General features: G+C 37.0%; 1 protein-coding gene across 1 annotated transcript; it reads right to left on the bottom strand.

Moving 5' to 3' along the window:
• Nucleotides 1–1177: 1177 nt before the first annotated feature.
• Nucleotides 1178–4280, bottom strand: LOC104087644 (zinc finger protein GAI-ASSOCIATED FACTOR 1-like). Its single transcript, XM_009592177.4, has 4 exons — nucleotides 3696–4280; nucleotides 3199–3595; nucleotides 2786–3078; nucleotides 1178–2322 (listed from the first exon to the last, which is right to left on the bottom strand). Exons 1-4 carry the CDS (start codon nucleotides 3832–3834, stop codon nucleotides 1538–1540), a joined length of 1614 nt encoding a protein of 537 aa, XP_009590472.1. The 5' UTR covers nucleotides 3835–4280; the 3' UTR covers nucleotides 1178–1537.
• Nucleotides 4281–13815: the final 9535 nt, after the last annotated feature.

Raw genomic sequence — 13815 nt, 5'->3', positions numbered from 1 at the left:
TCAATAAAGTATTTAAAAATTATAAACATTCAATGTTTAAACTCTACGCGACACAAAAATCACTAAATAATTTTCTTTTTTCCTGATTAAGTCTCGGTGAGCATAAATATTCATCACTTACGATTTTGTGATGATAGAAGATAGCAAATACTCTTGGAATAGTTAAGGCGCGATTGAGAAATTGATGTTAATAAAGAAAATCCTTGCATCAGATTCCTTCAGTTTGAGGTCAAAAGCACAATTATGAAAAGCCCTCAGCACATTCACTTGATCTATTCTATTTTATGTCTTTTCTCTAACTACGACTTAAGTTCTTCTAACTTTTAATCATTACCACACTTTTAAAACTTATCTAAAGACTATTTATCTCTGCTTTTTCTCCAAATTTACCTCAACGTCTCCTACCATATCCAAGCTTTGGTACTTTTTGTCCCTGTGGTATGATTCAGGCATGGTCCCTTCTCCAATCTTATCAATTAAACATATACTAATAAAGTATGTAATGTCACCGACTTTGATGTCTACTAGGACTTCGGCAGCTTGTGAAATATGGTGGTATTCAGCCAATTTCTTTTTAATAAAGTTGACAATTAGGAACCAACTTGCCGGCTTCGTGTTAAAGTATATAGTTGAAATGGTTCAGAAATATTAAATTCAATTCTATAAATTACTTGGATTCGGTCCACCCTAGAGGTGGTCACTTCTAGGATCAAGCCTCATTGTTGGCTAAATTTTGTCTTTAAATGGATTAATTAGCTTGGAGTTGAACAGCAAGCATTAACACTTTTAAGTTACCAGGTCTATGATTTAGTTATGCATGAATTATAATATGAAGATTATTTATGCAATGATTAATATCAAAATATATATTTATGCAATAAATAGTAATGTGAGTATTGTTATATTATAAATAATAATGCAAAAAACACTATGTACAAATTACCTACCTAGCGTAAAAGCACTTTTTAGATACTCTTATTCAGATATTACTATTACTCGTATTCTAATTCCAAACGTTGCATTACTAAAACGTTAAATTATACTAGTAATGCATAATTGTACACCGAATCAGTGAGACTGAATTCTATACCGGAAGTAAACATCCTTAACCTTCAAAGGCTCAAACCAAACAACTTCTCAATGCCTTAATGAGACATTTGATAACAATTCCACCAGATTTGATGTAACCTTGCTTAAAAGTATTACTTATATTTAATCACATAACAGCTACATTTGTAATAAACAGCAAAGGAGTTTATGATAGACAATCAGCTTCTACTGTACAACAACAAAAGACCTTTTTCTTTTCCTACACAAAGGAGGCAGTAGAACAATCTTAAAAAGTGTCAACTGCCTCAGAGCTTTCCTCCTGCCAGTCTATGCTCAATTCTTGGGGCTGAGGGCACTATACTTGGGCTTGCCATTTTGTTTTGCTCCATCAACTAAAATTCCATGGTCCTGTACAGTATAAACCTGACCCTTCTCAACTAGACCAAGTATAGTTATATTTTTCCATTGAGCATTAATGAAGTCAATATCATGAATTTCTTCCTAAATCTTTCCCACTGAAATCTCCACTACCAAAAGATCCTGCTGCAGTCGCCATGTCTAGATTACTACCCATGGATGTTAGGAGAGCTGACAATCCAGGCGATGGACCGCCACTAGCAGCCATTCCCAATCCAAGAAGGTCAAGAGTAGGATGCTTGGGACCAAAAACAGAGGGAGTTCCCAACATTAATTCCTTTAAACCAGAACCGGCATCACAGGGTAGTCCAAGCCCAAGGCCTGCAGCCAATGACGCACCATTGGTTTCAATTGGTCTCCCGCTCCATTCTTGCTGTCCATTAGAAGGCAATGAGGAGGACATAACCCCAAGGCCCCTCAACAATGATGAGCTGGTTGCTGCTGCACCCATCTGAGCTGCCTTCTGCAGTAATGCTGTTGCAGACATGGCCGGTTGTGGTACTGGAGCATATTGTCTCCGGTCTTGTCCAGCTGGTCTAAATATTGACGAACCATGATTCATCGCTAGGCAGAGAGATATTGGTTCCGTAGACGAAGGTGGCGCCATTTCAGGTACGCGGTCAGGAGCCACGGCTCGAAACAAGTCAGTGAATCCAGGAGCTTGAGATGGCAAACTTCCCGAAGCTGTTGATGAAGCAAACAAGCTTCCAAATACATTACTGCTAGTACTTCCATTACTACAAGAGCTACTACTGCTGCTACAACTTCCAGTCAAGCTTACTAAAGCTGCTGTTTCCTCCATAAACTGTTTGTTAGCAGCTCCTGCAGAATTTGGGTTCGAATTCTCCCTTAACTCTGCAGAAATTAGACAATTATAGAAAGACAAAAAGTCATAGCATACTTGTTTAAAGAAGCACAGAAAGTTAAAAACTTTTCATATAAAAGAATGTTATCTGTAGCAAAAGTAGAATCAACAACAGTATCTGCATTAATTTAAGTATACCACTTATTTCTTTCTTTAGCCAATAGTATCTCAGACTGAATCTTCATTTTTAATTATTTTACTTGATTTCTTTTTGTTTTTCTATTTCAGACCCTACTTCTATCTATAGGATTTGGATTGATTTATACGAAAGATTTCCTTTGTATAACGAGTAATAATACAAGGAAAAAACAAAGGATCAATAAATGACAAAATTAACTAGACTCCAAGATAAAGAAAGAACAAAGCTCTTTTGTTTGGTATGTAACAACCACACAACCGACAAACTAAAAATCCACAAAATTTAAAATTTCAAACATCAACTCAAAAAGGTACCTGGATTCTGAACAGAGGAAACAAATGATATCACGGTTGTTGACGGAGGAATAGCAGCAGGGGGTAAAGTCTTTGGAGCTGCCGGCGGAGGAAGAGATGGTGGTGGTGATGGTCGTGGTTGAGACTCGGCGGCAGGTGGAGGCGCCGACGGTGTAGGTGGTGGTGATGATGAAGCAGCAACTTGTGTCTTAGGTTCTTCATTAGTAACATTAGGAGGTTTCTCTGGTACTGCTTTTGCACTCTCTTGAGCTAATACATCACAAAAAGCCCTATGTGTGATAAAGCTATCCCTCCTATATAGTATTATTAGCAAACAAAGTTCTCAACTTTAGAAACCAAAGAAATTAAATTGTCATCACAAAAAGTCTTAAGAGCAATAACAGGGACAATTAAAAGGAGCATGAAGAATTCACCTTGAAAATAAAGTGCCACAATCACATTTATACTCTCTAGTACCACAAATCTTAGAATGAGCCTTTAAATCAGACTGAACTGCATATTTCTTGGAACATTTATCACATTTCCACTTCTTCTCACCATGTTTACGGCAGAAATGTTTCTTAATTCCGGTCAAATCGCCCAATGCCCGTGAAGGATCGTGGTGAACACAAGTGGTTTCAGGGCAAACATATACTCTCTTCTTCACCTCTTGCCCAGATCTCTGCCTTAACTTCCATGGCAAATTATGACCCCTTCTATGCAGCTGCAAATTCTGGTCTCTTTGAAACCCTTTACTGCAAATTTCACAAACAAATCTGTTCGTCGCCAGTAGAGTTTTAGGTGACAAAGCAATAACCTCTGCATCGGGATCTAATCAAAACAAGAACAAAACAGAAGGCCAAAAAATCAAATCTTTACTGAATTTTGTAATTAGGGTTCATCAAAAACTGTAGTTAAGACTAAATTTTACCTGGCATCCCAGGAAGATTTCGTTTTTTCTTAGCTGATTCTTTCTGAGGAGGAACTTGATTACCTGAAGAAGAAACACTTACTTCACCTGAGCCTGTTGAATCGTTCATGGCGGATGAGTTATCTGGGTCGGCCGGCATGATTAATTACTTCTTAGGGTTTTTTGGGGGGTAGCTAAAAAGGGAAATCTATAGAACTTTTTGATATCAAACTTTTCACGGTTCTTGATTTTGCTTCCCTTTTGCCGTATCTACCAGTCAATCTTTGCTCTCTTTTTTTCCTTTCTTTTTTATACCCAACTACCAGTTCTGATCAAACCAAGCTAAATTAGCAAATACCCATGATTTAGAATTAGCTCAAAACAAAGTAAACGAACAAAACCCAGATGCCAAAATCACCGGCGAAAGTCGCAAACTTTACGCAAATGGGGTTGCTTAAAAGGAAAGCTGATGGAGATAAGTACCGGACCGGAAATGAGAAGTGGACCGGTGAGCAAGTCGGCGGCTCGGAAATCTAGAGAGAGAAAGAGAGGAAATTTAATGTGAGAATAGAGACTGCAAAAAGTCTACTGAGTCTTGGGTCTTTCACTCTTACTTTTCAAGAACATGAAGAAAAATATACCCCGAGTAAAATAATAAGAATAGGAAATGATTATGAATGGAAATATTGGAAATCATAGTAGGAGTAGTTAAGTACTTGTCGTTTACAGTGAAGTAAATAAATGTGTCTGAACTCTGGAGTAGGATAAGGACGTCTGCTGTATTATTATTGTTAGTAGTTGTTGTTCAAATCTTTAATGCACGATAGTTTTTTCCCCGTTAAGTCCTTAAATGAAAGGCACATTTTGACCATAGTCATCTACGATTAAAAAAAATGTGAGAAAAGGGATAATAAATTTTCGATAAAACGTAAAATTATTTAGCGTAGTACTTAATTAGATTTTTATTTTGAGTATAATATATTCTTATTTAGTTATACTATAATTTTATATTATTTTTAACTTGGGATAACAATTTTGGAATAGTTAATTATGGGATAAACAATCAAAGATCGAAGTACTTTTTTCAAAGTTCTTCGTTTTTAAGAAGATTAAGATTAAATTAAAAATAAAATAAAAAATTATGTAATAATATTGAAAAGTTTATTTTCCAGCATTATAAAGAGGTTCTTGAAGAGTGGCCTTGGAATAATGGTAAAGTTACTTTCGCGTGGCCTATAGGTCACAAGTTCAAGTCATGTAATCAGTCTTTGGAGTGCGATCCTTTCCAAACCCTGCCTGAATGTGAGATGCTTCGTGTACTGAAGTGCTATTTTAAAGAGGTTTTTGAGCTTTATAACCTGTTTGGCCAAGCTTCTCAGCATGCCAAAAGTGCTTTTTTTCAAAAAGTATTTTTTTCCTCAATTTGAGGTGTTTAGCCAAACTTTTTTTTGAAAAAAAAAGTGCTTTTAACTAGAAGCAGAAGCATTTTTGAAAAAGCAGAAAAAAATAGCTTCTCTCCAGAAGCAGAAGCAGAAGCAGTTTTGACTTTTCTTCCCACCAAAAATACCCTTTGCAAAATATTATATATACCAAAAATAACCTTACTTAGTTTAAACTATTAAGTAATATAAAATGACTTTTGGGATGAACTTTCATATTTATTGGATGATTTTTGATATATTTAAATTATCTTGAAAGAATAAAGTACTTTTTAATTTTATTTTTATATTTTAATTAAATAAAATAAAAAACTTAATTATTATCTTTAATAATAAAAATTTATAATTATTTAACTACTTGTATAATATTAACTATTAAGCAAATCTCTTCGTGTCCTTATTTGTAATTTGACACATAAAAGTACTTTTTGAAAAGTTTGGCCAAACATAAATTATTGTTCAAAAGTGATTTTCAAATTGATTAGCCAAACACAAACTGTTTTTCTCCAAAAATACTTTTTTGAAAAGCATTTTTAAAAAAAGCACTTCTCAAAATAAGCTGATTTTTCCAACTTGGCCAAACAGGCTATTATTAGTCCTCACCTTAAATCCAACCCTAAAAGCAACAATCTAAATAGTTTAAAAAAATATTTCAACTTCATATTTTTCACATAAATTAAACGACTACAATATTTATTTTTGAGCTATGTGTTCTCGCTTAATTTTTACTTTCTATTAAGATTAAATTAAATTATTTGATTTAATATAAATATCAAGTACCAGTAAACATTAACCATAGTATATATTTTTGCTTTTTTTAGCTCAGAACTAGAGCAGTCGTATAATTTTTCAAGAGACTGTCATGAGTCTGTTACCAAATTAAATGGAGTGGAGAAAATTTAGAATACTTGATTTGGCTCGGCATTACTATCACATCTTCATTTGTCCTCCATTCAATTTTCAATCATCAGTCAATTTTCATCTCCCTCTTTCTTTGCATTTACAATTAGCCCCTCTTCCACATACATCAACATTCAACATTTTTTATTCTCCCAAACAAGAAAAAGTGGAAAAATGCTAAAATTTGAAACTGATTGAACTTGCTTCTGATTTGGTAAGTTTGGCAAAACAAACTTTATTAAATGTTTTCTCATAAACAAGAACTGACTCAATCTAATCACAAACATTCCTAGCCCCACGGCTTGGGGAGTTGAAATAACAATGGTCAATTTGTCAACAACTTAGGCCAAAGTTTCTACAAGTGAAGGGAGTAGCTGGTCTTTGGAGGTGTAAATTTGTTTTCTTTTTTCACTTTTTACACACAAAAAAATGGAAAGTTTTTCAGCCAAATGCGTAATAAGAGAGTTTATACACTAAAAAAATATTACTTGTGTTTGGTTGACAAAATTGTTCAAAAAAAAATTCTAACACTTTTGAAAGCATACGCCATCTAAAGTGTGTTGGCTGATTAATGAGAAAATAATGGTGCTTTGTTGAATTAAGGTTAAAAAATAAGTGTGTTGCCTAGAGTGAAAAAGTCAAGCCAACTTTCTTTATAATTAAGCTTTCTTCCAAATATGAAAATTCAACGTGCTGTTACTTCCGGGAATTGAACATTTGTTACTTATTATCCCAATCCTAAATTCGTTGTTAGCCTTTTTATTAGGATTACAATAATCATATAAGCCAAGTTTTGAGGTAAAGAGTCCATTTCCTCCATTAAGCAATTAAACAACACAATTTATCTAAGGATACAATTATTTTTTATGTTCCATTTTATGATACTGTATGATCTTACTGTGATAATTGAAGAATATATTTAAAAGAAATGATCGAAAAATTAATTTGATGGAGGACGCACCACATTAGCGTTTAAAATATTAATACTTGAATTTGAAATTTTTAATGGAAATAGCTCAAATATACCATTAATAAATGGCCTATTTATGCCATCCACTAAAAATTAGACATATTCATTATGCCACTAATGTTACACTATTGGCTCATATATGTCATTATCTACTAACGAAACCTACTACTACCAGATTTTGCCACGGGGCCTTATCTAAATGTTTCATCCCTTACCAGCCCCAGCCGCTCTCACTCCTATTTATGAGTGGTACATATGAGCCATTTCATTAAGTTTAGTGGCATATTTAAACCTTTTTCCTATTCCTTATATTACATAACTCTCTTGGGTTATAAATTTTATCTATCATTCGATGCATGACATTCAACCTTTTAAAATCGTATTCCTGTATAAAACCTCCATTTTTCTAATTTTATGTAGCAAACTTATAAGAACAAGTTTGTCCCTTATACAATAATATTATTATTTTACATAAATAACTATACTCTCTTATTTAATTTAATTGGACTATGAATCTAATTCTATTTTACCTCATTCAAGAATTTCTCGTATATTAGCTCTTAAAAAGATTTTAAAAAGGAAAAATGGTCAAATATGTCCTTATACTATTGAAAAAGGTCTAATATTACCCTCCGTTATACTATCAATCCAAATATACTCCTAACATCATACTATCGATCCAAATATACCCCTAACATCATAAAAATTGTACAAACCTATCCTTTCTCCGTTAACTGCCTCCCTATGACCACATTTTATTGTTACCTCACCATTTCACCCCGTTTGCAGCTACCAAGTTCAATGACTTGGACGTTCTATCATTATTTTGAAGACTTCACTGCCTCAACTTCCTCTTACTTTTCAAAATACCTATTGCTTCTCAGGTTGACCCTGGAATTATACGTACCTTTCACTTGACCTTACAATTTTGTGTTTCATTTTGTATTTTATTGTGTTGCCGCTGAATTTGTAAGACCTATTAAAGAAAATTTTAGTAGCACTTTTATATTAACAAAAAACGTAAAGATAGAAAAAAATGGCAACCTTCCAGAAATGTGGTTGAAGAGAAAGAAACAAAAAAAAAAATAACTCTCATGCCTAGATTGTTTTTCTTTCTCACCATGGAATTCAATTTTGAAACCTTAAACTAGTTTGCACTTAGTTTTTTATATAAAACAAAATATATTTTCATTCGTACAAGCATGGATTGTGTATAAAAAAATAAGAATTTTCTCGGTTCACATTGTTTCATATTATTTTTAGTTGTTGCATTTCTTTTGGTACAGTTTGTTTGTATATCTATGATCTATAATTTTTCTTCAAATGAAAGGGGAATAAAGGTTGTAGAGAAGGGATGAAAATGAGAGTAGAATAGTGAGGTGGCAATGAATGTGGTCATAGGGAGGAAGTTAAAAGAGGAATGGCAGGTTTGTACTAATTTTATGATGTCAGGGGTAAATTCAAATCGATAGTATGATGCTAGGGGTATATTTACACTGATGATATAACGGAGGGTAATATTAGATCTTTTTCAATAGTATAAGAGCATATTTGACCCTTTTCCCTTTAAAAAACACATAAAATTTATTTAAGGAAAAAAAAAAGAGATGATTTTAAAATAGAGTACATTAATGAGGTGTATTTGGATATGGAAAGTACATTTTAGTGTGTAAATTAAAGAATGTATATATTTCATGGTGGAATTTGGACTATTGTTGTCACGATCCGAAATTTCCCACCGACGGGACCGTGATGGCGCCTCACTTGCTAGGCAAGCCAACGTTAGAGAATCATTAACCAATATCTTATTTCTATTCAGTAATAAAAAAATAATTAACTAAGATAAAATATAATAAGTGCGAAATATCATAAAATTGTATTAACTACTACCACCTGGATTTGGTATCACCATTCACGAGCATTCTAGAATTTACGACAAGTAATATTCTGAAAGAAATACAACTGTCTGAATGAAAGAAAACAGTAGGACATAAAAGATAGACGGAGACTTCAAGATGTGAACGCCCACAGATCTACCTTGAGTCTCCGTACAGCGAACCAGTAACAAATCTCGATCAACTTGAGCTGGTATCAAAATCTGCACAGAAAGTGTAGAGTGCAGCATCAGTACAACTGACTTCACATACTGGTAAGTGTCGAGCCTAACCTCGGCGAAGTAGTGACGAGGCTAGGACAAGACACCCACATATAACCTGAACAGTATAATCATGCTAGAGGCAACAACAATAAGTAAAACAATAATGCAAAAATAATAGGAGGGGAACAACAGTGGGGTAATACAACGTAAAGAGTGAGAATAATGAAAGGACATAATTAAATCGGAAATCCTTAAACGAATTGAGCAATCAAGACAGCAAGAAAAACTGCACTGCATCACCCTTCGTGCTTTTACTCTCAACCTCACCAAATAACAAATAAGATTGCACGACATCACCCTTCGTGCTTTTACTCTCTTCCTCACAATATAAAGAAATTATGCACGACATCACCCTTCGTGCTTTACACTCTTACTCACAATATAATTAAATTATACACGGCATCACTCTTCGTGCTTTTACTCTCTTTCTCAAATTCACAGAATCAATAACAACGGATAGAGAGTAGTTTCACAAGAAATCAATATTTCATAAATGATTACTTTCACAATTTAACATCTCAACCTCGAATCAATATTCATATTTTTATCGACCTTGTGGAACCGGATACAATCCTTCCAACATTTCAACAACAACAATAAGCATGGATAGCCAGATTTAAGACGACAAATTTGCAAGAAATAAAATTTCACTCGCATGATGTGACTCGACCACAACGTATAGATGCTCGCCATCTCAACTATACGTTGTATTCAACAACAAAACACGTAGCAAATACTCATACAATACCTATTCCCTCAAGCCAAAGTTAGACACAACACTTACCTCGCTCCGAATGCCATTTAATTCTCAATCACAGCTTTTCCTTTGGAATTCTCCTCCAACTCACTTGTATCTATTCCAAAATGACTCAATAGTATCAAATATTGTTAAAGGAATCAATTACATTGTATAAATCTAGATTTCCTAAATTTTTCCCTAAAAAGTCAAAAATCGACCCAGGGTCCGCTTAGTCAGAACCCGAGGTTCGTATCAAAATTCATTCACCCATTCACCCCCGAGCCCGAATATATAATTGGTTATGGAATCCGACCTCAAATCGAGGTCTAAATTCCCAAATTTCTGAAATCCCTAGTTTCTACCCCTAACCCCTAATTCTACCTTGAAAACTCTAGATTTTTGGTTAAAAATTTAAGAAATGTAATGAGTAATTGAAAGAAAATAGTTTAGAATCACTTACCAACACTTTGGGGAAGAAAATGACTCTTGAAAATCGCCTCTACCCGTTTGGTTCTTGAAAATGTTGAAGAAATGGCTCAAACCCGTGTTTGGAGTCTGTTTTAAGCCACTCGACACGCCTTCATCGCGTTCGCGAGAGGCCTGTCGCGATCGCGATGCACAGCTGCCTAAGGCCTTAGCGTTCGCGAGTCTTCCTACGCGTTCGCGTAAGGCAACTCTCCCCAGCCTTCGCGTTTGCGACCCAGTGGATGCGTTCGCGTAGAAAAACATGACCAACCCTCCCCCATGTTCCCAAGTGCTTCGCGTTCGCGATGGTCAGGTCGCGTTCGCGAAGGGTAAATCCCCCATCACTTCGCGTTCGCGACCAGGCCTTCGCGTTCGCGAAAAAGAAGTCTCAGCCTCACCAGTTTACTCTTCGCGTTCGCGAGAGGACCTTCGCGAACGCGAAGAAGGATATGCTAGACACCAGAATCTGCAGAAACCAGATTTTTCCCAAGTCCAAAACATCTCGCGGCCTATCCGAAACTCGCCCGAGCCCTCGGGGCTCCAAACTAAACATGCACACAAATCTAAAAACATCATACGAACTTACTCGTGCGATCAAATCGCCAAAATAATACCTAGAACTACGAATTTAGCACCAAATCAAATGAAATTCTCAAGAACACTTTAAAATCCATATCTTCTCAATTGGACGTCCGAATCACGTCAAATCAACTCCGTTTCTCACCAAATTTTACAGACAAGTCTTAAATATCATAATGAAACTGTATCGGGCTCCGGAACTAAAATACGGACCCGATACTGACAATGCCAAACATCGATCAATTCTTAAAAATAATTAATTTTCAGACTTTTAATTTTTATCAAAAATTCATAACTCAAGCTAGAGACCTCCAAATTCGATTTCGGGCATATGCACACGTCCCATAACTCGATACGGACCTACCGGGACAGTCAAAATACGGATCCGGGCCCGTTTACCAAAAATATTGACCAAAGTCAACTAAAATCAACTTTTAAGGCAAAAAATCTTATTTTCATTAGTTTTTAACATAAAAGCTTTCCGAAAACCTGCCCGGGCTGTGCACGCAAATCGAGGAGGGTAAAAATGAGATTTTTAAGCCTTAAGAGAGAATATTTGAATTCTAAAACATAAGATGACCTTTTGGGTCATCACATTCTCCGTCTCTAAAATAATCGTTTGTCCTCGAACGGACATAGAAAAGTACCTGGACTGGTGAAAAGGTGGGGATATCTACTCCGCATATCGGACTCGGACTCCCAAGTAACTGCCTTAATAGGCTGACCTCTTCATTGCACTCGAACTGAAGGGTAACTCTTTGACCTCAACTGACGAACTTGCCGGTCTAGAATGGCTACCGGCTCCTCCTCGTAAGTCAAATCCTTGTCCAACTGGACAGCTGAAATCTAACACATGGGACGGGTCACCATGATATTTCTGGAGCATAGACACATGGAATGCCGGATGAACTGAGGATAACCCTGGAGGCAGTGCAAGTCTATAAGCTACCTCCCCCACTCTCTCGAGGATCTCAAATGGCCCGATATACCTAGGGCTCAACTTGCCATTCTTTCCAAATCTCATAACACCCTTCATGGGCGATACCCGAAGCAATATTCTTTCTCTAACCATGAATGCAATATCACGAACTTTACGGTCAGCATAACTCTTTTGCCTGGACTGAGTTGTACGAAGTCGATCCTGTATAATCTTGACCTTGTCCAAGGCCTCCTGAACTAAATCTGTACCCAATAACCGAGCCTCCCCCGGCTCGAAACACCCAACTGGCGACCTATACCGTCTACCATATAATGCCTCATAGGGAGCCATCTAAATGCTCGATTGGTAGCTGTTATTATAGGCAAACTCCGCTAACAGCAAAAACTGATCCCAAGAACCTCCAAAGTCAATAACACAGGCGCGAAGCATATCCTCCAAGATCTGAATAGTATGCTCGGACTGCCCGTCCGTCTGAGGATGAAATGTTATGCTCAACTCAAACCGTGTACCCAACTCACGCTGAACTGCCCTCCAAAAGTGCGAGGTAAACTGCATACCTGGATCAGAAATGATAGACACGGGCACACCGTGAAGACGGACGATCTCCCAAATATAAATCTCTGCCAACCGCTCTGAGGAATAGGTAACTGCCACATGAATGAAATTCGCTGACTTAGTCAGCCTGTCCACAATGACCCAAACTGCATCAAACTTCCTCTAAGTCCGTGGGAGTCTAGCAACAAAGTCCGTAGTGATACGCTCCCACTTTCACTTAGGAATATCTAACCTCTGGAGTAAACCACCAGGTCTCTGATGCTCACACTTTACCTGCTGGTAATTTAGACACCGAGCTACATAGGCAACTATGTCCTTCTTCATTCGCCTCCACCAATAATATTGTCTCAAGTCCTGATACATCTTGGCGGCGCCCGGATGAATAGAATACCAGGAACTGTGGGACTTCTCAAGGATCAACTCACGAAGTCCATCCACATTAGGCACACAAATACGACCCTGCATCCTCAAAACTCTGTCATCCCCAATAGTAACCGGCTTGGCACCACCGTGCCGCACTGTGTCTATAAGGACAAGTAAATGAGGATCGTCATCCTGTCGATCTCTGATGCGCTCAAATAAAGAAGACCGAGCAACTGTACAAGCTAGAACACGACTGGGCTCAAAAACATCTAACCTCACGAACTGGTTGGCCAAGGCCTGAACATCCAATGCAAGCGGTCTCTCACCAACTGGAATATATGCGAGACTACCCATACTGACTGAATTTCTACTCAAAGCATCGGCCACCACATTGGCCTTCCCGGGATGATACAATATAGTGATATCATAGTCTTTCAATAGCTCCAGCCACCTCTTCTGCCTCAAATTGAGTTCCTTCTGCTTGAACAAATACTGCAAGCTCCGATGATCAGTGAATACCTTACATGGCACACCGTAAAGATAGTGCCTCCAAATCTTCAGCGCGTGAACAATGGCTGCCAGCTCTAGATCATGAACATGGTAATTCTTCTCGTGAACCTTCAGCTGCCGTGAAGCATATATAATAACTTTGCCACCCTGCATCAATACCGTACCCATACCAATACGAGATGCGTCATAATATACTGTATAAGATCCTGAACCTGTGGGTAACACCAATACCGGCGTCGTAGTCAAAGCAGTCTTGAGCTTCTGAAAGCTCGCTTCACACTCGTCTGACCACCTGAACGGGGCACCTTTCTGGGTCAGTCTGGTCAACGGGGCTGCTATGGATGAAAACCCCTCTACAAATCGACGGTAATAGCCCGTCAAACCCAGGAAACTACGGATCTTTGTAGCTGATGTGGGTCTAGGCCTGTCCTGAATTGCCTCAATCTTCTTAGGATCCACCTGAATACCCTATGTTGATACAACGTGACCTAAGAAAGCAACTGAACTCAACCAAAACTCGCAT

The sequence above is a fragment of the Nicotiana tomentosiformis genome, chromosome 2 (assembly GCF_000390325.3).
Source record: "Nicotiana tomentosiformis chromosome 2, ASM39032v3, whole genome shotgun sequence".
NCBI lineage: Eukaryota > Viridiplantae > Streptophyta > Magnoliopsida > Solanales > Solanaceae > Nicotiana > Nicotiana tomentosiformis.
Note: the sequence above shows the minus strand (reverse complement) of the source record. Positions and strands in the feature narration are given on the sequence as shown.

Excerpts from the sequence above, each read along its gene's own strand:
- LOC104087644 (XM_009592177.4), bottom strand. The coding sequence starts at position 3,834 with ATGCCGGCCGACCCAGATAACTCATCCGCCATGAACGATTCAACAGGC. Across the intron at positions 3,596-3,695 it reads AAATCTTCCTGGGATGCCAG|ATCCCGATGCAGAGGTTATT; the intron begins GTAAAATTTAGT and ends TGTTTTGATTAG. Across the intron at positions 3,079-3,198 it reads TGTGGCACTTTATTTTCAAG|GAGGGATAGCTTTATCACAC; the intron begins GTGAATTCTTCA and ends AATACTATATAG.